This window comes from Mixophyes fleayi, chromosome 10, assembly GCF_038048845.1.
Source record: "Mixophyes fleayi isolate aMixFle1 chromosome 10, aMixFle1.hap1, whole genome shotgun sequence".
In the NCBI taxonomy this organism is placed as follows: domain Eukaryota; kingdom Metazoa; phylum Chordata; class Amphibia; order Anura; family Limnodynastidae; genus Mixophyes; species Mixophyes fleayi.
In genome coordinates, this window is record NC_134411.1 from 5,895,928 (window position 1) to 5,923,297 (window position 27,370).

The following is a 27,370-nucleotide window of genomic DNA, read 5'->3' on the forward strand; positions in this document are numbered from 1 at the left end:
ATGGCATTTCAGGAGATCCTGGAGAGAATAGGGGGCATGGGACGATATCAGATCATACACGTCTTCCTGCTGTCCATGCCGATGTTCATGTTGGCAAGCCACAATCTCATGCAGAACTTCACAGCAGCTATTCCCAAACATCGTTGTAGACTCAACGAATCATGGGAGGATGGCAATTTTACAGGGATTTGGTTACCTGCCTTTATTCCAGCGGGGTCTAATGGAAATCCCTCTAGCTGCTTGAGGTATACAGACCCCCAATTTAATTTACTCAATGACAGTTCTACAAGGAACACTAGTGACATAGATACAATGACGTGTGCAAACGGCTGGATTTACGATGACAGCGAGTTTTCTTCAACTATCATAAACCAGGTGTGAATTTTTTAAATGTATTATTTTCTATCTCTAGTTCTTCTGTCTGCCTTTATCTAACTCTCACTATCTTTTACTCATAATCAGCAATATTTACTAATGTGAAATTACTTAATAATAGCATTTAACTTAATGTATTACTGCATACTTTACTGCATAAAGAGAGATGTCTTATCTGCAAATCTGTTTTTGAAAGCATTACTGAAAACTGACATGTTGTTTGGCTCACTCACGATTTAGCCTGAGTCTTTGTTAGATCAATTGCTACTCAGAGGTTAACAAAATATGTATATATAATATGTTCCATAAAACTAATCACCTATTTGCTCATAACTATGAGATTTACTGTACACAGCTGGTAATTTAAATGGGATACATAATAGTTTATATTACAGCAGCAGTCTTAAGGTCCTTTAATGTGCCCACATGAATAGTGCATGCTTCTACAAGGGCATAATGGTTTATTTATGTAATTATGGACTTGCGCAGCAAATATTATATTGTGATGTCATGTGCCTGTTTTTACATATTTCACCTATTTATACGCAAAATGCATGTATTATTTAGGCATGGTAGTAGTGATTGTAGGAGTGCAAGAGTTAGCTCTGATGGGAGCAGCTTAGGGGATCGGGTATTCCTTGATAGATCCAGACTAGGTGCAGCAATTAGCCTTGTATTGCACCCACATGTAGAAATTAGATATTGTTTTGTGGGACAAGATATTTAAATGAGCCTTAGAAGATTATTATTATTAATTTCTATTTATAGGGTGCCACAAGGTGTCCGTGGCGCCGTACAGGGACAAAAACGAATTACAATACAAGGTGAGACAGCACAGTACACATAATGAAGATGATATTGTACATTTTTGTGGGGCGTTCCCAGGACAGTGATTGGACACAGAACACCTCCAGCAACCCCCCCCCCCCCCCCGCCCCCCGTCTGCTAAATTTGACCTGCTTTTTCCCATTCATAGAAGGCCCAAGTAATCAGACATCAGCCTAAACAATCAATGAAACAGATTTTTCACCATGCAGATGAATTTTATGCGGGAGTACCATTAAAATGTACAAATGTGACACAGAAAATAGACACTGTCACCTTAATAACATGACTTCCCAAAGGAAATGACAGATTACTCCATCCTGAGATGGCATTATCTGTCTGCGCAATGCACAGCTTATCAAAGCTTGATGCATTGCAGTACATTACAGTCCCCATAGTAATCTATGGGGACTGCGATGCTGAACAGTATTTGCCTAAACGGAGATTTCTGTAACATCTCTTCCAATAGGCAGTTAATGCACGGCAACTATACTTAAGAGATGCAGAAACAGTAGTTTTATGTGTCAAAAATGCTTGATGCATAGACCCCTTAGGGAGATACAGGAGTTACTGGTATCAGTGGAGGGTGGGTAAAAACATTTCACATAATGAAGTTTATTAGTACATATTTTTAATTCAACATTCTACATTTTACAAAAATAACAGATTGTATTCATAGTATTCCATGTCCCATTCCCTATTAAGTTGTTCCAAAGTCTCCTCTTATGCCTCCATACTTTCTTGCAGTGGGATCTGGTCTGCAGTCATCGCAGAATGAGACAGCTGGCTCAGTCCATTTACATGGCAGGTGTGCTGGTTGGGTCCATTGTGTTTGGGGGTCTATCAGACAAGTAAGATTTTTCCAAATCCAACTAAAGTTTTCATCTACCAATAGTTTTTTATTACCTCATGTCTAAGTACAACTGCATATCTATAGCTTCAAACAAGTATTTGTAAGTAGGGATCATATTCTGCTGACATAATAAGTATAACAAAAAAATAAATTTTGGAAATAAATATTATTGCAAAGGGTCGGGAGGGGAAAGTCAGAGAAGCTTGTCCTGCATTTATGATATGTTCAATTTATCAAAACATCATTATTAATTCCTTTATTTATAAGACATCATTACATTACGCTGAGCTGGACACAGTGTCGGACTGGGACATGAAGGGCCCACCGGGGAAACCAATGACTGGGGCCCACCTAATACCATATAGTGCTGCAAAGGGGGTGCTGGTGCACTCAAGACAGGAGGTTATCATTTTAGACAAATACACAGGCATAACTGTGTGCACCATTGTTAGTTGCATGCAGTTCTGCCTTCACGAACAGTATAGTGTGAAGCAGGACATACCTACCAAGTGTCCTTGTAGTTGGACCAAATCTTGAATATGCAAGACAGCCACAAAATTTCGGGACTGCCCCACCAGATTCAGGACAGTTGGCAGATTGTCCTGGTCTCTCCTACCTGTTCTTGTCATTTCACCACCTGTGGCTGCTGGTGTCTTAGATCAGTTTCTGCTTGTCTGGATCCTTGGAATGTTGGGGACACTTTTGAAAAAAAAAAAAAGGTACATGAAATTTAGAAAACTCCACCCATCCCTATAATTAAATCAACAGCACCCACATTTAATAATTAGGCCTCTATCCAGCCCCAACATTAAATTAATAGTATTCCCATTTAATAAATAAACTTATTACTCTCCCTTCAAACAGCCCCAGCAATACATTAACAGCATTTACGTTTAATATAGCCATTTCCCACGATCATCCCCGGCATTAAATAATTCATTTTCACATTTAATATCCCTCCTAACCAAACTAAGCCCCACATTCAATTAATAGCAGCAAACCACCCCAGCATTAAATTAAAGGTCCTGTCACCCCGTCTTAATTTAATAGGCCGCACTATTAAATTAAACAACCCACCAAGAAATTAAATTGCCCCACCGTCACCCCACAAATAAAATACCACCCATTAAATAATTAGCCCCCTTCATCATCATCATCACCATTTATTTATATAGCACCACTGATTCCGCAACACTGTACAGAGAACTCATTCACATCAGTCCCTGCTCCATTGGAGCTTACAGTCTAAATTCCCTAATGTACACACACATACAGACAGAGAGAGACAGACTAGGGTCAATTTTGATAGCAGCCAATTAACCTCTTAGTATGTTTTTGGAGTTACAATCCCACTCCTTTCCCTCATATCACACATTATATAAAAAACAAACACTCCCTCACACATTATGGCAGCCCCCTTCCCTGTCACTCACACAGTAAAGCAGGGACCTCTCTTCCCTGTCACTAGCACAAATAGCAGGGCCCCCTCCCCTTTCACACACAAATAGCAGGGCCCCCTCCCCTGTTACACACAAATAGCAGGGCCCCCCTTCCCTGTCACTAGCACAAATAGCAGGGTCCCCCTTCCCTGTCACTAGCACAAATAGCAGGGCCCCCCTTCCCTGTCACTAGCAAAAACAGCAGGGCCCCCTCCCCTGTCACATACAATTAGCAGGGCCCCCCTTCCCTGTCACTCACACAATTAGCAGGGCCCCCCTTCCCTGTCACTCACACAAATAGCAGGGCCCCCCTTCCCTGTCACTAGCACAAATAGCAGGGCCCCCTCCCCTGTCACACACAAATAGCAGGGGCCCCCCTTCCCTGTCACTCACACAAATAGCAGGGCCCCCCTTCCCTGTCACTAGCACAAATAGCAGGGCCCCTCCCCTGTCACAAACAAATAGCAGGGCCCCCCTTCCCTGTCACTCACACAAATAGCACCCCCCCTCCCCTGTCACTCACACAAATAGCACCCCCCCCTCCCCCTGTCACTCACACAAATAGCAGCCCCACTCTCCCCTGTCACTCATGCAAATAGCAGCCCCAACCCTCCCCTGTCACTCACACAAATAGCAGCCCCCCTCTCCCCTGTCACTCTCACAAATAGCAGCCCCCTCTCCCCTATCACTCTCACAAATATCAGGCCCCCCCTTTCATTCACACTTACCTTATTGCTGGAGCCTCCTCTCTGTGTCGCTCCATGCTCCTTGTGCAATCAAAAGCAAAACAGGAAGTACAGTGGAACGCACGCTACTTCCTGTTTCCTGTTTAGCGAAAGTGGCTGGTCCCTGAGGAGGGATCAGCCACCCACTGCCACACTGACCCCACTTTCCCCCACATGGCACCTGACACCTGGCCCCCGGCCCCCACTGCCACCAATTAGTCAAGGGCAGAGGAATAATTTTTTTAGCCCTGCCCCACCACAGAAGAGGGCGGAGCTATATGGCATCAGGGCCTACCGGTGGATCCCCCGGCCCCCCGCCAGCCCAGTCCGACGCTGGCTGTACAATTGAAGGATCATGTTATCATGCAATTCCTATGTGACTATGTCACTTGTAGGAGGTCCTTCAAAAACTTCCTTATAACCCACCTCTTTATGCTTGTTTACCCTACTCCCTCCTTTACCCTCATGTCTATTCCCTCTACTTCCTCTGTCCACCACATCCACTCATGTCCTTTTGCTCCTACTGTTTCTCATTATCGCTGCCTTCTGGAATCTCTCTTGGGCAGGGTCCACTTTACCCTATATCTCATGTTCGTCTACCTTGTACATCCCTGACATCATGTCTAATGTTGAATTGTTTGCTGACATGTCTGGAATTCGTACCTCTCTTCATGTTAGCTGCAATTGTTAGTAGGGCTGCCATCAGAAGCTGTGGGGCCAAGAACAAGTTAATATGGCAGCCTTTCCCCCTCTTCACAACACATGCCCCCCTCCTTCTTCACCGTAAGGAAACCTCCCTCTTTACTGTACATGCCCCCCTCCCTCTTCACAATGGATTGCCCTTCTTCCCAATACATGGTCCCCTCTCTTTGCACAATACATTTCTTCCGCTTCACAATGCATGCCACCTTCTTCACAATACATGCCCCTCTCTCTCTTAACAATACATGCCCCCAATTCACTTAGCCGTGACACTTGTTCTTTTAACCGTTCCATATAAGATTTAATGACTGTACACTTAAATGACTATACCTGATTATGTCCATTTATTTTTTAAGCTACATATGTGTTTATCACAATATTTATGGACCTCTTGATTCGCTAGTTTCAGCTGTAGAACCCTGGGAATCCCGCAAGCGTTGCCCTTTGCCCATAACAACTCTAATAGAGGCTTATTTAGAGTTGCTTGTTTGTGTGTATTTTGTGAAAGATGCACATTTCCATACTGTGCATACGCATCAAAAATGCACGTCCATATGTAGACTTTTGCATACAAATGTCTCCATGCGCCTTGAGCGGCAGAATTGGGCAAATACAGTAAGAGTGTGTTCACATAACTGCGGCACAAGGAGACGTGAACAAATCTGCAAATACGCCTTTTAGGAGGCTTATCTCTTGTGGGTGCTGGTGCAAGTATTCGCAATGACATTAATAACTATCTGTAGCACTATCTGATTCTGACTGACTGATTGTTTATTGACCCCCTCCAGATAATACCACTTAATTCAATAGAGATGTGGCTATATTAAATGAACTTGTGTCCGTCTATTAACATTATCTAATTGACATTTTCATCTGGACTACTGCAGGAAAGAAGATTCCCATTTATTTTTTTAAAGGGAAAAACAGAAGCCCAAAAAATAAGACATACAAGTTATTATATTATATAAATTTAGGGTCTAAGCGGAAAAGGGACAGTATATAAATGGGCGTGGGAGTTGTGGGATGGTATAACAGGGGATTAAAATTAACAAATTTAAATACTATATATTTCCCAAGCAGTAATTCAAATGACATGCGCTACACAGAGCCAGACACTGCTACTTCTCCCTAACACATACAAAAGTGGAAGCTGCTCAAATCATTTATAGGCCATAAGCTGAGCAATTGTTTGATGGGGTGCACAAAGTTGGGGCCCAGTGCAGACACTGATGCTAGTGTGCGAAGGAATATGAATGTGATAGGGGGCATTGGATCAATGTTCCTGCGCAGAATAGGTTGACAACATTGATGACAGGTTCAATCATAGCATACCTCAGACGCTATCCCTCTCCCTCCCTCTTGACTGTTGCAGCACTCAGCAGTAGTGTCTGCAGCAGGAGTCATTACCGATGTTTGCAGTTAACCGGCCTACCCAGGACACTGGCTCCTCCAGCACCTCTTCTGCTCTTACTTGCTTGTCTCCAAAAGAGCAAGCTCTCCCTTTTGTGGTCCTCTATAGGACCCTGAGGATGATGAAAACTGCAGTTCCTTCTGTAACATGATCTAACACAGTCTGTGCTGTGTCCACTAGGGAGTAGATCAAGTGTTCATTCCACCCTTCCCCTGTTGAGTCCAAAAATGTTTGCTTGGTACTTGATGGATGTTACCACTTGCTGAAAAGCAAGTGATATACATTGGTATTCTTGCTCCATACAATGCTCCCACCCTCTTCTAAAGGGTGTGAAATGGGCAGTCAGAATGGGCACAGTCTCTCAAATAGTAATCTAGGGGGACTTCAGTGTTTCCCCTGGGCCAAGGCAAATGTTATGCCGTGGCTATCAGAAGGCATAACATGTCTACTGGAATTTCATCAACAACCAGCCCTTCCCTGAGAATTTCCACTCTCAGTATCTCGACAGGAAAAGGCAACTCTTCCCTTGCCCCAGCTAGTTCCATTATTCTCTCAACAGCTTCTTGTCTTTCAACTGCCAGTAGAAATTCAGGAAACTCCTAATTCAGCCAGCTCCAGCTGCCACTCAAAAGCTGCATCAATGCCATTCTCTTCATCAGGCTGAACCCTCCCTCCCTTATTTTTATTATCGTAGATTTGTAAGGCGCTACAATGCTCCGCAGCACCATACAGGAGGGAAAAAAGTACATGCATAAAACAGGGACATACAAGGTAGACAAAATAAACACAGACATGAAAACAAAGGGTATAATGGACTCTGCTCATCAGAGAGCTTACATTGTAAGTGGAAGAGGGCACAGAGGTAACAAGAGGAGCAAATGTCGCTCAGCGTGGAGATTGGGACAGTGGGACGGCGTTGTGAGTGTTATGACTGCCTTTGTTTTGTATCTGGCAGCAGTACCTATAATCCATCAGAAGTGCTGCTGTCCTGCTCCTGAACTCTGCAACATGCCTGAAGAAGTTAATCTCCTTGTCTGATGCTAATTAGAACTGCACCTGTTGCACTGCTTCAAATACCTGCTTCAAGCTGTGCTCTGTGCAGTTCATCCCATTTGTTTCTGGCTGCTGCTAACCTTCTCCTGTGCTGTTTGGTATATACCTTCTAGATTGAACTTCTGTGTATGACCGCTGCCTGCACCTTGGACCTTGCCTGTTTGCCTGTACCTTGGACCACGCTGTTTTGCGTGTTGCCCTGACCTTATGGCCTGACTTCTGCCCCTCGCCTATTCGCTAGATCTCTGCCTGGCTATTTGGATTTGTGTGTCTGATCTCTGCTTGATCCCTGGACTCTTCTTTCCTGGACAGCCTTGTACCTTCTGGACTGGGGTAATACTTATAATACCTGTTCCTGCCATTTTTACTATACAGTCTCCTAAGGAACCTGTTCTTATCAGTGGATCTGAGTTATCTTTGTTTGTGTATTTACCTGAATAAAGACACTTTTCTTTACACTTCCGTTGCTCTTCATGAATGCACTGGGATTCATAACAGTGAGCGGTGGTAATTCCTTCAACGATTACGAGAAATCCGACAACGAGAAGACCTACAAGAAAAAAACGATTTAATGAAATAGCAACAGCAATGTTGACAGACTTTCCTGAAAAACAACTCTGCAGATATCCGATGGTAGCAGAAGGCTGGCAGGACATCCTTCCGAATAGACAGCTCTCTGGCACTAGTGTCTGATCTCAGTGCGACCTGAGTGAATTGAAATTTAAAGCAACTGTTTAAACAGTTAACCTGCGTGGTCCTGACATGGCCCTATATCCTGGTATGTTCTGGAATTTTTTGAATAATTCTTTTTTTATTCTTTCTGCATGTAAATATTTCTCTGGGATCCAGGACCTCTCTTCCAAACCATATCCCTTCCAATGGACTAATAATTGCACCCGACCGTGCACCCTTTTGGAGTCTAGAATTTTTTCTGCTATAAATTCCTGATGTCTATGAACCTTGATAGGTAAGGGCCTAATAGAACTATGAGTTCCAAACTTATTGGAAGGGACAACAATTTTAGGAGAGAACAGTGGAAGGTAAGGGGTATGCTCAGTGATCTGGGAAACTTGAACCTGAAGGCAACAGGTTTCACTTGTTTAATGATTAGAAAATATCCGATGAACTTAGGTTCCAATTCCCTACAATGTTGCCATAGCTTGATGTTCCAGCTAGACAAACAAATTTTAACACCCACTTTGAAGGCACAACTCCTGCGGTATTGGTCAGAAAATTTAGAATGAAAGGAAGCATGAAGCAAGGCAGAGAGGATCCTCTTTCAAATACTCCCGAGGCATGAAGCATTGTAATACTGTCTGTTTTCTCATGTAGCACACAAATATCAACTTTAAATTTCAGTGTACAAATAAGCTATCAAGTATTTGTGTGCTACATGAAAAAACAGTCAGTATTTAACTTATGTGCAAAACAGAATACTAATTTGCACCCCTTGCATTGTAACATGGTTTTGTCCAGGAGATTTAAATAAGAAGTTTCTTAAGTTAAGATCCTTAATGAATCAGGCCCATAGTTATTAATGACAAAATAATGAATCAAAAAAGTTGTTTTTTTCTGGGGGGTTTTCTTCCATTGAATACATTTATTAGGGTGTTCTTAATGTCTACACTTGCTTTACAGTTGCTCCTGATTGCAAACACATGTTCTAGCATACGTGTCCATCATCACTAGCAGTCAGCACTTACACCAGACCTGTAGCTGGTGCAAGTGACACGACTGAAAATCATGTACCTAAGAGATGCCCAAAGCTTGAATTTGGACACTGCTGCATGTGCTCAAGCTTGGCACGCCCTTACTGTATATTAACTATGTGCATATGACCAGGCCCCTCCCTTTTTTGCCCGTGAAACCGTAGGCTGTGGTAAGGGTCGAAGATGAATTGGATATTGCTGTGTCCTCAGGTGTATGCTTCTGTTCTGGCCATGAGCAGTACGATTTTACACAACCTACAGCACGTATCGGCATTTACGTGACTTAATCAACCAGGCTCCAGGGGTCCATTTAAGTTAAAACATTTCACTTGTCACTGTATTGTCACTGTATTTTCAATGAGTAAAAGGAAAAGGTTCTTAATCTAGGTCACTGGCTAGGGATGTAAGTAGGACTTTTCCATAAATATGGCAGTGTGCCTTATTGCAAACCTTGCACCTTCTTATGTAATAAACGATTGTAGTCGGTTTAAAGGTACTGACTATCCTGACACTAAAGAAGACAACATGAGGTCTCCGATTCCAAACTACAGCGACCTGAAAAAAAAACGACTTACCAGGATGCAGATGACTTGATGGAACGACTCGCTCTGTTGCCGACTCTACAAAATGAGGTCATCAGAAACCACGACTTGTGTTAAAGTGGAGAGGGACGGACCCGCCTGTCATTAATGTCATATAAGTATTATTTTAGGGGTTAGGATTAGGGTAAACCCTAACCCTAACCTTAACTCCTAACCCTAATACCCCATACCCCTAAAATATTACTTACATTACATTAATGACAGGTGGGTCCAACCTTCACCGCTTTAACATAAGTCGCGGTTTCTGATGATGTCATATTGTACAGTCGGCAGCAGAGTGAGTCGCCTCATCAAGTCATCTGCATCCTGTAAAGTCGTTTATTCTTCAGGTCGCTGTAGTATGGAATCTGAGTCCTCATATTGTCCTCTTCAGTCTTGGGGTAGTCAGTACCGTTACTAGGTACTACACCCACAAAATAAGATGATCACTAAAAAAATATTCTTTCCTTGTAACCTCAGGTTTGGACGCAGACCGTTGTATATCTGGTCAAATCTTCAGATGTCTGTGACTGGAGTATGTGCAGCATTTGCTCCTAACTACATCCTGTACTGTGTGTTTCGTTTCCTGACTGGGTTTTCGCTTTCTGGCATTGTTCTCAATGCCTACTCTCTGAGTGAGTATAAAATTCATCATACTTTTGTATCAAGATAGATACATATATAGATAGATTCTCCTGCCCCTATGTTTGATCCCACCAATCTGAAGTCTGTAAATATCCGTTACCTAGAAGACTGCAAGTCACTTACATAAACTGTGTATTTAAACTGTCAAAGAGTAATGAAACATAAAAAAGCACCACCACTTTTTTTAATTAATTTTTTTTAACTGTTTGCCATATAGGTTTAATTACATATAAACACATTAGCGATACTATTTAGCTTAATGTCTAAAAGTGGCTTTACTTGCTCTTTAATAGTAGGATTTCTCTTTAGATGTGGAATGGATTCCCACAGAATATCGGGCCTTCACCAGCACAGCCACTGGGTACTGTTACACAATTGGTCAGCTGATCTTGGTGGGACTGGCTTATCTGATCCAGGACTGGCGCATGATGCAATTGGCTGCATCTCTTCCCTTCTTCATCTACTTTTTATATGCATGGTATTGTATATCTTTGTTCCTCACCATTCTTCCTAATACAGTATCTCTCTATAATACCTAAGTAGCAATAATATAAGGGATAACTATAGTGTAAAATTATTAGACAATTAAAAATGACTAAGCCAATATAAAGGCGCAAGACCGATAAGACAATCACAGTTATATTGGATAGAGGATACCAAGGTGATTCCACATTTTGTAATCATTGTAACCCAACATAAAAAAATTACATTGACTATATTGATAAATTATGTTATTAGCAATGGTTTATTGTGATGTCAAAACATATTATTAATAATATGCAAAGCTAACTTTTTTAGCTGCGATGCTACTGAGTATTGAACAGACCTATTGTCCAGTTATCAGGTAAAAGTAGAGCTATATTTTCAAAACGGTGGTGCAAAAAAATCGCCTGATTCCATCTTTGGATGTAGAATTTCACGGTTTCCAGACGAATTTGGCCTTCAGGGTTCCATGCAGATTTCCACCTATCATTTTTTCCACCCAGGATCCCCCCAATCATTTTTGTTTCACCTGAACTTCTCCTGTATTATACTCCAATCATATCACAAAGCAGAATGAAATTACACCATTGTGGTCCCAGCTCTATTTGTAAACTATAAATTCCTCAAAATGCAGACTTTACAAATACTGTGTCGAACAATCATTCTGTGGAGTGGCAAACCAACTTAAAAATAGCTGTGAAATTCAGTCACAACTTCACTCATCTCTAGGTAAGAACCTAAGGTAGAACACAACTAATGAAAGGATTGTAATATTGTCTTAGGAAGCTGGCACATATGGTACAACAGGACTGTCATTTATTGACATTTACAGCCCATTTCTTGCACAGCTGGCAGTAGGAAAAAAGCCATGTCAGTATCTATTTTTTTGGTGGAGAAGTTTGTTATGTGATTGGTGATATGGACCAAATAAATTCACTAAAAAGGCACTCCATTGTACTAATGCTATATAAATCCACTCGGCACTATTTAGTGCATTATCACAGCACCAATGGAGGCCCTACCTTTGTCTCACTACTGCCTTTCACTTGTAAAAAGAAGAGTTTTCCAGTGGGCAGTTGTTCCTCTGCCCCTCAAGCCTCGGGAAGAAGACAAATCCAAATTTTGTCATACACCAACAAAATTGTCTCAGTTTGAGAGACCTTGCTGTCCCACACTGTCTCTTAAAGGAATCGCAGGCGCAGCAATGGTGCCGAAGAGGGATAAGGGAGGATCGTCGTTAGGCGTCCCGAGGCAAGTGGCATGAAGAAAGGGGGGCAGATAACGAAGTCTGTACTATTTTGTTATACCTGAGCAGTGCCGGTAGCCACTCAGGGAAAGGAGGGGGTAGGAGGCGAGACAGAACACAGGACAAGGTGAGGGTAGTTAAAGGAGAGGGGGAAGGAAATTTATTTTCCATAGTTTTTCAGTCTTGCAAGGACTCTGAAGAAACCTCTGGACCTCCAAGGATTTTAAATTAACAGAGAAAGACCAGGACGCTCTAGTGCATCAGCCCTGGGGCTGGTAAATATGAATTCATAAATTTAAAAGAAAGATAAAGACATTTTTTAAATGATGAACTCTTAGGGGCATATTCAATTGACGGCGGGATCGCCGAAAATCCTGCGCTCCAAAAATACTACCGTTATTACGGAACACCTGCGCAGGAAAACCGTTAACACGGTAATTTACTCGCTGGATTTCAGCTCGCAGCGAGCTGAAATCCAGCGAGATATTACCGTATTAACGGTAATATTTTTGGAGCGCGGGATTTTCGGCAATCCCGCCGTCAATTGAATATGCCCCTTAGGGCTAGATTTACTAAAGGGGGATTTATTGATAACGGAACAAAATAAATGTAATATTAACTTATGAGAGAATTTTTTATATATATTTTTTTTAAAGGGACACTATTATAGCATTATATTAAGTGGGAAATATGAATATATAATATTATTAACTGATTATTAATGTTGAATATAAATATTTATGTTGCACAATTTGTCATTACATATTGTCCGAATTATATAATAATTAAATAATTTTTTCCCCTTAATATAATGATTTTTGTTTCCCCTCATAAGTTTATATTTAATTCATTTTGCCCCTTAATCAATAAATAATGATTGCCAACATAATTTAAATGTCAATGGTGCTTTCTCTTATGTTCAGAATGGCAAAATAGTTCAAACAGCAAGTTTGAGCTATCAAGCCATTCTGGAGCAGGTATTAAAACTAGAGATGGGCGGGCTCGTTTCCCCGAGATCCGAACCCGCCCAAACTTCACCTATCCAAGTACCGAGCCGAGCAGGCTCGGTACTCTCGCGCCAATTCGGATTTGAATTTGAGGTAAAAAGTCATTGTGACGTCGTCGGATCTTGAAACTCGGTTCTCGCGATATTTGAAATCCATAAATATCCGCCTCCACAGTAATCCATCGCCATTTGACAGAGGGAGAAAGCAGGGTTAGGTCGCAGGCAACATTAGAGCAGGTAACATTAGAGCAGGGACAGAGCAATTATTCTAGCAATTCTTCTAGCAATTCTCCTAGCAATTGTTATAGCAGTAAGAGAGGAGGATAGAGGCATTTTTGCAAACATTACCAACTGTTTGGGGTGTCATATTCCCTCCTACAGAAACTATTTTCTGGCTGCAGAAATTATTATCTAGCAGCACTATCTATTGAATATTTTACACTACAAGTGCTTTGGGGTGTCCCATATTCCCCAATGTGAAACTACAATTTTTCTGGTGTTGAAAGTCTTATCTAGCAGCACTATCTATTTAATATTTAGCACTACAAGTGCTTTGGGGTGTCCCATATTCCCCAGTGTGAAACCACAATTTTTCTGGTGTTGAAAGTCTTATCTAGCAGCATTATTTATTTAATACTTTGCACTACAAGTGGTTTGGGGTGTCCCATATTCCCCAGTGTGAAACTACAATTTTTTATGGTGTTGAAAGTCTTATCTAGCAGCACTATCTATTTAATATTTAGCACTACAAGTGCTTTGGGCTCATTAAAATGGATTCAAAGCAGTCCACATATGAGCAGGATCATCAAGCAGGTGCTGGCACCAGTCCTGATGGTAGTGTTCCCAGTACCTCATCTGGTAAAGCCTATGTAAAAGTACGTAGTCTTTTTAAAACAGGCAAAAAAACACACCCCAATTTTTTTTTTACCATGTTGAAGCAAAAAAGAATTGTAACTAAGGATAAGTTAACTGCCGATAAAAAAAAAAATTGCCAACATGCCATTCTACAGATACAGTGGCCTAGAAAAAATGAGGCCTTCGTCTTTCTTTATTAATGCCAGATCAAAAAATGTTACTGAGCCTTCTTCTTGTACGGTCACTCCCGACCAAGCAAAACCAAGTAATTTGCAGTCCAAAAGTGGTGCACAACTACTGTTACTTGTGAAAACCGAGCTGCAAGAAAACAGTAAGGCATTAGAGGATAATGTTTGCTCTGATTCACAAATGACACCAATCCCTGTGGAGAATCCATCCAACAGTGGTATGTCTAATCGTGAGCATTCTGTTAGTGTACCCATAAAGAAGGGCCCTTTCAGCAGTTCTGCCGATGAGTGCCTGAACAGCCCGAGTGTAGCCGGTGATACACTAATTGAGGATGCCACTTTGGAATTAGAAGAGTATGAGGGGGAGATTAGTGTAGGCGACAAGGGCGCTAATGAGGATGTTGATGAGGATAAGGTTGTTTGTGTAAGTCCTGCACCAGTGGCAGCAGTTCTGGCACGTGTCAAGAAAAAGGCCATTGTCATGCCTGGGCATAAAACCAAAAAATCCACTTCTTATGTGTGGAATTATTTCTACCCAAATCCTGACAACAGTTGTATAGCCATTTGTAGTGTATGTCGAGCCACAGTCAGTCGAGGGAGGGATCTTAACCATCTTGGAACCTCATCCATGGTACGCCATTTGACGAGAGTTCATGGCAAAGTGTTGGGAAAAGCTGAAAGTTTTTCCCAAAAAATTACAAGCACTCCATCATCAGCTAGGACCCTTCGGTCACCGACATCCTGAAGGCTACAAAATACACCCACAACACCATCCGCATCAATATCCTCTGTAGCGCTCTGAGTTAGCCCTGCATCCCACTTAGTAAGGCTGGATGACTCCTGCACTATAATTGATTCCGCTGAAGAAAGCATTAATCCCACTGCTGCTGCTGCTGCTGCTGTTGCTGCTGCTGGGGGGTGAATCTTCCTCCCATAAAAAGGCCAAGAAAAAAAGCAGTACTACATTACAACAATTAACTGTGAAATCAAGTGTAAATCATTAACAGCTTGTTTAGACTGATTGCCAAGCCTGTGTTCCTCTTTTGTGATTAACCCTGCTAACTATTTAAGGTAGGGAAGGCTTAACCTCCCTGCTGGTTATAGTTCTCAGTTGCAGTTTGCTAACCTGCTCCTGTGCCTTGAACCTGTTTGCTATTTTGGATTACTCGTGTATGACCTTTGGCCTTGTTTATTGGACATTGATTATTTGCCTGACCTTTGCTTCGTTTCTCGACCCTCCTCATTTGCTGCCAGCCCTGACATCTTGCCTGTCTCTGACCACAGTACCTGCTTCGGGCCCTAAGACCTCGGCCTGTTTCCTGACCACGCTGATTCACTATTCCCCGCGCTGCGGTAAATTCATAAACCTGTACTACTCTGAGTTTAAGACCTGGGGGCATCCGAGTACCTGTCAGCATAACGAGCTCTACGGGAAAGGCGGCTGCTACAGGTGAAGACCTCTCCTTCTTGTTCTACAGGTTTATGATAAGACCGTTAGCCGTAACAGTACTACTAAAGTTTTAGTAGGTTGGACTTTGAAGTGATGCTTCAGTTTCTTACCAGGTGTATTTCCAGGTGTATCCACAAAGTTAAGCACAGACTATTTTACCAGGAGCAGTTCCAAGGACCATGACGTGGGCATTGACCTTGAAATGCGCTAGTCAGACATGTAGACTTGTACAGGTGGGGTCTGGTGCAGCTCGAATCTTACAGTGTTTGGTGTATAAGGAAATCTCCCAGGTTTCTGTCCTCTTTTGTGTTGGGGGGGGGGGGGGGGGTGGGAGTTGCTACAAGGTATTCACTAGATAGTATGTAGCAAAAATAGTGCTGTATATATGGATACAAAATACATACAATGTATGCGGCTTTACTGTTTGTCATACAGTAAGAGTGCCGAAAGCCACTCCAACATTCTCAACCTTCTTGTATAGCTTCTTGTATACTTTCATAAATGTCAGAGGAACAGATATAGTGAAGGTCCAAACCAATTGCAGTTATACTTTGTATTTATAATATCGGTCTTTCCTCAGTGTTATGGTTTCCCTGTTACACTACTGTTGTAGGAGGCATGCCGTATAAATGTAGACCTGTGTTCCCTTTAAAGAGTTTCACCATCCCGGTGGTTAAGGAGTTTGCTTTTGGTGCTTCTATATATCAGTGCCAGCCTGTATCATACCTTCATGTATTGAATAAGATGGAGAGATGCATATAGTGAAGAACCATTTACAATTAATTAACAGTAAATACAATTACACATCAGTAAGTACAAAAGGAACTTTGTACAAATATACAGCTCCCTTCTTCACCTTCTGTAACTGTTCTTTACATTGGGAAGGACATTCCCTACTGAGGTCATTAGGAAGCAGCTCATATACCACTCTATACATATCATCATGTCCATACTGGACCCATCTGGCAGGGACAAACGCAGGATTCCTGGAAGGGGGTATCCATGCCATGCCTCCAGAGTGGGCATGACAAGCATATAATTGACATGACTATCATTCAAGACAGTGCTGCCCTCCAGCTCTTCAAATACATAGACAATGCTGTGTGTACTAACCCTAACCCTAACCCTCAGTTAGTTACTGCACTGTTACAGCACACAGCTCCCATTCATAACCAGTGCAGCATAAAGTAGTACACAGCTCCTAGAGTCCTGCTTGAGCGGGACAGTCAAACAAATTCAGTACTGCCCCACCAAAATTAGGACAATTGTCAGACTGCCCTCCTCACTCCTACCTGTTCATGAGGCTTTCACTACCTGCTGCTGGTGGAATTTTAAGTTCAGTTGCTGGTTGTCTGGAACCTGGAATATTTGGGCCCTGTTTGGAAAAAAAGGATCATGAAATATGGAAAGTCTAGTTATGAGTGAACTCTCTATGCTTACCACCCCCATTATATTTAGATCCCAGCCTTCCCTCAACACTTACCTTCTTCCCCTTAAAGTTGTGTGAACTGTAGGTGCGTAATCCTTAGATGTAGTGGAGAACAGATCTACCGCAATGGTTGGTCCTGAGGGAGGAACCAGCCAGTCAGTTAGTCTTGGCCGGAGGGGGCATTTCCTGGCAACTGGAACCCCGCCCCTTCTCCCCAAGTTAGTGCCTGCTTGGCATAGTCATAACTAAGGTTGGGTGATATCTTTTTTGATTCAAAGCTTTTCTCCAAGTGTAAAATTGCTGATCCTGCATATGTATATTTAAACAAGTAGTATTGCACTCATAAGGAAGCATTGTGGGTCCACACTTGCTGCCATTTGTAAATGACCATTATATATCAACATAGGACTGCCAGCCCTGCAAGATTTCTTTTGTTGTCTCCAACTTTTGGAGATCCTCCATATTCTTTCTCTATTCAGCGTCAGAAGCTCCACTCACCAGATCCCACAATCCTTTATCCACAACACACAGACCACAGCAATCACACCTACGTCGTGCACCTGTGAGTATGCTCCATGCCCAAGGTAACAGCATTATCCTTAACCCTGTCTTTGCCTGCTGAAAAGGTCCTAATACGGTTACCCTTTTCCACTATATATATATATTTTATTTTTTTTCCCATAAAAATCCTGGGCAGCACTGCTCTACCATTTGTACATGTGCCTTAAATATTGAGCATTTGTGATCTAATCCTATCCATTAATATAGCCCTCCATGGTACATTCCTCAGGATGGTCACTGATGATGTCACTCTTTGTGGCCCCCAGGTGGCTCCCTGAGTCGAGCCGCTGGCTTGTTCTTGGTGGTAAATATGAACAAGCTATCAAATACCTGAAGAAAGTGGCCAAGATTAATGGGAAGACAGAGGAGATGGAAAAAGTTACTGTTGATGTAAGTAGTTGGTCCAGGATCTACATCAGCCCTGATGTTCTACTTGTACAGGTCAAATTGCCACAGAGTAGAAGAATGCCAGGGCAGGCTGGGCTGGGGGGCATCTGCACCCCATGCTGGTCCCATAGTGGGCTACTTTGGGCTGGGTAACAGGGCCACCTTCATTTTTTTTTTTATTCCTTTAAAATGTCCCTAATAGGCTGCTGAGTTAAGTCTTGACCCCCGGGCAAAAATATGCCAGCCCTTCTCTGGTATATACCGACCAGATTCACTCTTGATGGGGATAGCTGGTTAAGTAAACTGTAAAAAATGTCTTTAGAAATGTTATTGTGTTTTAATAAAAAAGAGTTTTACTAGGGCATAAACGTGGAAACAGCCAAGATGGCAAACTTCAAGCTGGCCACCATACTGGCCACATACCCTAAAAAGTTTACCACCACACCCAGATCATATGTGTAGATGCTGGGTAAATATTTCCTTACTCTACTCCGTTTTGAAAGGGAGTTTCCACACTTATGGTCCACCCTGTGCCTCATATTTAATTATATAGTTTAAGGGCAGTAACCTGTATTTTACTTCTGTAATCAACACTAAAAAAAACAACTGGGGGTAAATGTATCAAGCTGAGAATTTTCCGTCGGGTTTGAAAAGTGGAGATGTTGCCTATAGCAACCAATCAGATTCTAGCTATCATTTTGTAGAATGTACTAAATAAATGATAGCTAGAATCTTATTGGTTTTTCAAACCCGCCAGAAAACTCTCAGCTTGATACATTTACCCCCTGGAGTGAGTAGAAAAAAATTAACAAAGATCATCATCATTGCAAGGGGGAACAATGTATGCGTTTACAGAGAATAACCCCAGCCTCACCATTCATACATTTATTTTTATTTTACTTTTAAAAAATAATATTCAATGTGTAGCTTAATGTAAAACCACACAAATAAGAACCAGGGGCCCGATTCATTAAAGATCTTAACTGAAGAAACTTCTTATTTAAGTCTCCTGGACAAAACCATGTTACAATGACAGGGGTGTAAGTTAGTTTTCTGTTTTGCACATAAGTTAAATACTGACTGTTTTTTCATGTAGCACACAAATACTTGATAGCTTATTTGTACACAGACAGTATTTAACTTATGTGCAAAACAGAATACTAATTTGCACCTCTTGCATTGTAACATGGTTTTGTCCAGGAGACTTAAATAAGAAGTTTCTTAAGTTAAGATCCTTAATGAATCAGGCCCCAGGTTTGCATTGGACAGAGCCAGTGTTAGTATAGTAGTCTTATGTCTATGGGTATAGTCTAAGAGGCTGAACAGCATGCCCTGAACAGCATGCATGTCAGCAGGGTGTAACGGCCACTGTTGCCAAGGGTGCAGCAGCTATGGGACCCAGAGGTGCACTATAACAATGAGTTTCCATTCTTACCTTATCATTTTATTTCTCTCTTTCTACAGACAATTAAATATGAGATGCAAAAGGAAATAAATGCTTCTTCTAAGTCTAATTATTCCGCATTAGATCTGATTAGGACACCTGTGGTTCGGCGGATATCCTTTTGTATATCTTGTACTTGGTAGGTATTAAGCTTGTTGTTGACCATAAATAAACGTGCATCTAATATTTATTTGGAAACAGAAATTGTATAATATGTACATGCTATTTTTTCATGCTTTTTATAGGTTCTCCACTAACAACAATAAAACAAATCAAACTTAGCATAGTGGTAGAACAATCCATACTACATTTCCCTTAGTCATCGGGACACATTCTCAGTTCTGTCATTGTCTCTTCTCCTTGGCCTTGTTCTCTCAGGTTCTCCACCAGTTTTGCCTACTATGGTCTGGCCTTGGACCTTCAGAAATTTGGGTTCAGCATCTACATCATTCAGATCATCTTTGGAACAGTTGACATCCCAGCCAAGTTTATCTCCTATTTCGTGATTACTTATTTGGGGCGTCGTGTTCTGCAAGCTTCTAGTTTGTTCTTAGCTGGTGCTGCAATCTTAGTGAATATCTTTGTTCCTGAAGGTAAATAGTTTCTTGATAGTTTCTGTTGGTTCGATTAATTAGATAAATTATTTTTCCTAGCCATCTACATTTCTCTAGAGATTGATACTGCTGAGATAACACTTTACTTTACAATAGCTAATTTGACTGATTGTGATTAGTGCGCCCAAATAGTAAGGTCTCTTCATCTGACAGAATACATTAGGACCAGTGTTTCAATAGACGAAAAATTTCACATGACTCCAGCAGCTATTGGCTGTTCAAAGATTTTTTGGTGAAAGAGATCATATATACTGAAGTTGTGGAATAAATGACAAATTCCTATCTGTAATTTTAGCTCCTGGATACACTGTGTCTTCCACAGACAATTAGCAGGGAAATCAGAAAGTGATTTTGGTTACCCGAATTCTAAGCAGTTGACTGAACCCTAAACATAGAAACATAAAATTTGACGGCAGATAAATACAACTTGGCTCATCTAGTCTGCCCATTTTTTAAGCCTATAGTAACTTCAAACCCTATTTGATCCTTAATTCTTTATAAGGATATTCATATGTCTATCCCAAGCATGTTTATATTGCTCTACTATATTAGCCTCTACCACCTCTGATGGGAGACTATGCCACTTATCCACTACCGTTTCTATTAAGTAACTTTCCTCTGAACCTATTTCCCTCCAGTTTCAATGCATGACCTCGTGTTCTAATATTTCTTTTCCTTCGAAGAATGATTCCCTTCTGTACCTTGTGAAAATCCTTGACCATTGACAGTTTCATGTCTGCCCCTGCCCCCCCCCCCCCTGTTCCCTTCTCTGCTCCAAACTATACATATTAAGATATTTTAGTCTTTCTGGGTAAGTTTTGTGCTGTAGACCATGCACCATTTTAGTTGTCCTTCTTTGTACATTCTCTAATGTATTTATATCCTTCTGAAGATATGGCCTGCAGAACTGAACACAGTATTCTAGATGAGGCCATACCGATGACCTTTACGGTGGCATTATTACTTCTTTCTTTCTGCTACTGATTCTTCTCTCTCTATGCAACCAAGCATCTGACTTGCCTTTCTCATTGCTTTGCAACATTGCTTACCTGCCTTTAAGTCACCTAAAATAGTGATTCCTCCTCAGTAGTTTCCATTATAGTGCCTTTTATACTATATTTAGCATTTGTATTTTTGAGACCCACATACAAGATTTTACATTTTTTTGCATTAAACTGTAGTTGCCACACTCTTGACAATTACTCTAGTCCACCAAGATCATTAATCATTTGTTTTACCCCACCTGGTGTGTCTCCCCTGTTGCATATCTTTGTATCCTTTGTATGTTTATCTGTAAAAATGCATACTTTCCCTTCAATACCATTTGCAATGTCACCAATAAAGATATTAAAAAGCACTGGTTCAAGGTCAGATCCCTGGGGTACTTTACTGATAACCTCTTCTTTCTGTGAATGCACTCCATTTACTACAACGCTCTGTTTTCTAATCTTGTTGAAAAGATTAGAATAGTAGTTGCAACTCTAGATATACATAGATACACATCTAGAATTCATATTGATAAAGCAAAAAGTATTTTCAAAGTCTTCTGAAGTAAGTATGAAGTCTTTATTCCTTTCACATCAGGGGGTAAATATATCAAGCTGAGAGTTTTCCGGCGAGTTTAAAAAGTGGAGATGTTGCCTATAGCAACCAATCAGATTCTAGCTGTCATTTTGTAGAATGTACTGAACAAATGATAGCTAGAATCTGATTGGTTTTTCAAACCCGCCAGAAAACTCTCAGCTTGATACATTTACCCCCAGATGTGGACACCTCTGAAGCAGATCGAGGTGTCCCACACAAGTACATGCTTTTATACATTTTAACAGCATCTGTTAGACAATGTAAAGATCTATAATCTTATTTACAGTATGCTAATGTGGTAAAGAAGTTTCTTTTAAACATTGTCTACCTTGAGATATAGAAACCACATAAACCAACATTGTTATAATTGTTGGGATCGCAAATCTCACTTTATTTAGCTTGACCTTTCTCATTGTTCTTTAAACCTATAGGTAAATAAGATTGTCCTTCTGCAATAAAGATACATCTGTTAAAACCACGTCAACCTTTGACCCCTTCAAGCTAAATTCTGAAAAGAACAGAATTGGACATATAAAACATAAGAATATTGTATTGCTTAATTGAAACAATATTAACCATAAAGAGTCAATATTGTGTCAATCAGGTTGGCATCCACATCAATATGTACCCTTTATAAAGGTATACATTTCGAGGTTGCAGATACCTGTTGTCATCTGCAGAACAATGTTGGTTAATGCTTTGTCTTTCCTAGAGTTTCATGCTGTGCGAATGTCAATGGCTGTCTTCGGGAAGGGATGTCTAGCATCATCATTCAATTGTGTGTTCCTGTACACTGGTGAATTGTACCCAACTTTGATCAGGTGAGAAAACACTCAGGGGTATATTTACTAAACTGTGGGTTTGAAAAAGTGGAGATGTTGCCTATAGCAACCAATCAGATTCTAGCTGTCATTTAGTAGAATGCACTAAACAAATGAAAGCTATGATCTGATTGGTTGCTATAGGCAACATCTCCACTTTTTCAAACCTGCAGTTTAGTAAATCTAGCCCTCAGTGTGGTATACAGAAGAGGTCAGATTCATGTATCTTATCTTATTGATGACTTATGATTTCACTGCAGGCAGTCTGGCATGGGACTGGGTACTATGATGGCACGGCTTGGAGGAATAGTTGCTCCACTTATTCAGATGACTGCGGACTATTATATTCATCTCCCACTCATTATTTATAGCTTCTGTCCTATAGCTTCTGGCTTTGCTGCCTGTTTCCTTCCAGAGACACTTGGTGTTCCTCTCCCTGAGACCATACAAGATGTGGAGAGGTTGGTATAATATTATTCTGGTTCTTCCAACTATACTCCATATTATAGTGGAATTTCTAGTCCCTGTTCTTTACTCGTTGTTCTGTAGAGGTTAATTAGTATATTCCCAGTGCCATGGACAAAATAAATATTTGCATCTTTCTATGACCGAGAAGAAAATCCAGGCAAGAATCAGTTTGGGTTTTAGTAAAATATAATTATTTTTTTATTCATATTTGAAAGTTGTGAGGTCAAGAACAATGCTGAAACAATAACACTGCAACCGACACAGAACAAATAGCTTTGATATTGTGGAACATTGAGCAAATAATAAGACAGAAGGACTCATTTTTCCACTCCTGAGTTACACCAACAGCTGTTTGGTAACACCACGCACACAAACAGCGCTGGTCAGCCAATTCAGTTACTTTTAAACAAAGCTTTGCTTCATGTATCGGTCATAACTGAGCTCCATTAAAGTCTGAAATTGTTAACATTTTAACTAGGCTTTTGGAAAACTGAAGTGGCCAATAGCTGAATCGGCAAGTATGTGCCATCACTGGTATACCGCATTGCAGAGGGCCATCTTCTGATCTGACAGCCCTCTTCAATCTGGTCACCTATTACATTGTCAGCACTCAGCTGAAAAAAACAATTCTGCCAGTGCATGGTCAGCATAACATCTAGTTACTGTATCTTTCTGTTATTGATGAGCAGCGCTATAGGTCATACTTAGCTTACTCTTTCTTGTCTAATCACATTTCGTTTAACTTGAGTGATGGAGGTTTGTGTTGATGTGCTCACTCTGGGATGCTAGACCAATTTTCATTATGTAGTGAGTCCGTTGCACCAGGGATAATTTAGTTTTTTTTCTCTACTCTAGTGAATTTTACAATTACTCTGGATTGATGGGGGGTTTTTTTTGTACAATATTTTAGTAAGTTATTGCACCTAGTATTACACCCACAAGCAAAAATGAGCTTTTGTTTTGTGGGATAAGATATTTAAATGAGATTCAAAGGATCATAAGAACAGACAGATATTGGAGCTGCTGCTTATACTTGCAATGGAATGTCATTTGGTTCAGGCCCGATGAACCTAGAGGCTGTTGCCCAGAAACCATCCCCCTCTGGGCTCAAATGGTAAGGGGGAGTCTAATGTTTACAACATTTGTTGAAATGCTGTGTAATTGAATATGCCCCCAAATGTTGACCCTGCTCAGCAGCAATGGTGCTTTTTGTAAAAAGATATATATGAAAGCTCATCTTGTGTTATCCTTACAGTGTCCAATCCCCATCAGCACCGACAGTGGACGGTTTCTGTCTGTCTACACATCTGTAATATCAAGGACCACAGTTGGACTATTTAGCCGGACAGAAATCTAGGTGATAACTTATCTTTACCCACTCCCACCCTTTTCCCTCTGCCTACAAAGTTAGACCAAGTAGAGGGTACCCACAAATCACTGCAAGAACATAAGTCTGAGAGCACCTCTAACAGAATCTGTACAAATGTATAAGAGTATACATTTATATATTGTGAAGCTGACACCTGGCAGTTGACAGACACAACCACTTCTTACTTGGATAACTGTATTTTTATAGTTCACAACAGAAGACAAAGCATTCTTTTGTCAGGATGACACCTGGCTACCCTAACTCAGGCCTCCTGCCTAGTTACCGGTCAACTAGTTTGCATCAGTCTCCCCACCCACAACCACAAACAGGCTTTTATTCGTCTCCCAAACACTACTTAACCAATAAAAAAATAACAAACTAATTTTACCCACATGGCATACCTGTGTGTCTGTGTGCTGTAGGAAAGACTGAGTGGGAATTTAATCCTATTAGCAGTATATACCTGCAGACTCTTTGTGATTTTACCTATCTCTATGCACCTTATATGTAATGCACAGAGAACAACAGACTGTATATAGATAATATATATTGTATGTTTATATATCTAAATATACTATTACATACAGAACACTATATGAGATCAGTATATATAATACAATAGATAGGTAGACATATAGACAATGATCTACTCATGCACTGCACAGTTAATATAATACAGATATAATACAATGCATTAAATTTAAAAAAAATATAAATTATTTTGATGATCTATATTTTATAATGAGAAATCAATAGCGATGTGGGGTAAATCCTTATCCCAATAACCTCACTACACAAAATTAATTCTCGGTTCTGCCCCAAGACACACTGGTTATTCTATACTTCAATAGGAATTCTCTCCACTCTGGCTCAATATATTCTATCTCCTCTCTCCTTCCTGTGCAAACCCATCCACCTATGGAATGTTTGTGTGTAATTGGAAAGTGCAAAATGATTCCATTAAAACTATAGGATGAGACCCGATCTCTGGCAACAAGTCATTCTGCAGAGTCAAAATGGCCATGCACTTCTGAGAATACTCTTAAAAATGTGCCCTATCTACCTCTTAATATCACTTCAGTAATCTGAAAACTGATTTTTGCCGCGCTCCAGAAAACTAATCAATGCACCTACTCCATACATTATAATTAAAACCCTCACTCCACCCAACTACTCCCAACTTCTGCACTTCTGCAAAAGCTGCCATCTTGCTTAGCAAACAAAATGCTCAGCGATCAAGGCACAGATAGAGTATTTTAATCTGTGCCTCCATTGTATACGCTTAATAAATAATACCCATTTTTGGAGGATTTAAAAATTTAGTCAATGTGCATCTTATTTGAGGGTACTCAATAAAAATCCCCACCTATGTGTCTAATTTATTAAGATGTTCCATAATGGAATGTGTATCAGTCAAACATATGTTTTTTACCTCTTTCTCCTCCATGTTGTATTGCACCTATCTGCTCTGTAATGACAACGATGGTTGACCATGTTCACTTCTTATATCTTTACAGACCAAGGCATGCAGAGGAGATCACCATCTACAACAAAGAGATTTCTTTGAAAGAGACTTAATTAAATCTCATAAACACAAAATCCTGTTACTGTCATGTTTTCCATCAATTCCATATGGCTTGACAAACGTATACGCACAAGAATCTGGGACTAGAACTCAGACGTGTGTTATTATAACTTATTACTAGTCATTTATAGATTTATACATTTTAAACAGTGCAGTTTAGCCACTCTTGTAAACAGTAGCTCATGAATTTTCTTTTTCTTCCTTTTCCATTTTTAATACTTTCTGGTTGCCTGGTCTTTGTATTAAAAAGCGTCAGACCTGTATGTTCTTAAAAACAAACACATACAGCACATATAATTAGCATACACCACATATAAATTTAAGTTAAATATACAAATTCTGTAGAGGTGCATTTGACTCCAAAATGTTCCTGCTGTATTTTCACAGGTCCCCCGCAAAACTACTCTGTGCTATAGAAACACCCTGCTCCTTCCTCTATCTCTGTGACTTCCTGTCCCTTTACGCCTCCTGATATTATGACACATGGGCCCTGTTGCCACTGACAATGACACAAGCTGGCAGGTCCCTTCCCCACAGCAGACTAGGTAAGCAGACTCATCTGAAATACACTGTACCTCTCTGCTTATTCTGATATTCTAATTAGCGACAAGTTGTTCTACCCCCCCCCTCCCCCAACCACACGCACACACACTTAAGATGAAGACTGATAACAAAGCGGTGCCCTGACCCTAGCCAAATCCAAATGAATAATCCAGGGAAGTCATAAAGAGATGTATTATAGACCCTAAATAAGGACTAAAATGAACAAAATAGGGACAACTGGTAAGTATGAAATAAGCTTTGTGATTGTATTTAAGTTATTGTTTTTAACTGGTACCTTATATAAACATTTCCAGTGTGGGTCCAGAAGGCTAGCTATGGGTCACTGAACTAAATATGATGTCCAAGATCACAAGACAGAACATCTTATCTATGTTGTCTATAGTGAACTGTAAAACATATGCAGGGTATTTAATGACCATCAAGGTGCTCATCATGAAGGTACCAAAATGAAGATGAATATGGAGATCCCCATCCCCAGCAATGACAAGGTTAGAGTAATTCATAGAGATTGAGAAAAGCACAAAGGGTAGATTCTGGCAGGAGCAGAATTTCATCCAGGGTACAGGGCAGAAGGGAGGTGGTTTAGGTTTCAGTGTCTGTTCCTGTTTTTAAGTTTGAAATTCTCAAAGAAGACAAGATGTAGGATTGAAATGTCCTGGTATAAACTGCAAATTTATTATGACAAAAAGGTCAGTCCAGTCCAAGAGTCATCTCACCTTTGATAATATATGTATACATTGATGGATTAATAAGGACAAAATAATAACCTTATATGGGTTAGTAAAATTTAAAAGAATACGTATTAATTATATCTCCACCACTTCAACCACTGTACACTACACAACATTATAACCTGACCATTTATATTTTTGTGCTCAGTATGTTCATTGCCCATCTCACTAATTACCATCCCATGCTCCCATTCCAGCTATAGAGCTCTAACACCCACAGCAGAGCCATTGCTTGATCCCAAACTGTGTATAGTGTTATCAGGCAAA

At 40.6% G+C, this 27,370-nt stretch overlaps 1 protein-coding gene across 1 annotated transcript; it reads left to right on the plus strand.

Moving 5' to 3' along the window:
• LOC142104075 (solute carrier family 22 member 6-B-like) lies at positions 1–25,801 on the plus strand. Its single transcript, XM_075188534.1, has 10 exons — positions 1–375; positions 1,948–2,051; positions 10,154–10,308; positions 10,628–10,796; positions 17,803–17,926; positions 19,388–19,506; positions 19,746–19,960; positions 22,278–22,386; positions 22,647–22,847; positions 25,741–25,801. The coding sequence occupies exons 1-10, from the start codon at positions 1–3 to the stop codon at positions 25,799–25,801; spliced, it is 1,632 nt and encodes a 543-aa protein (XP_075044635.1).
• The last annotated feature ends 1,569 nt before the right edge of the window (positions 25,802–27,370 follow it).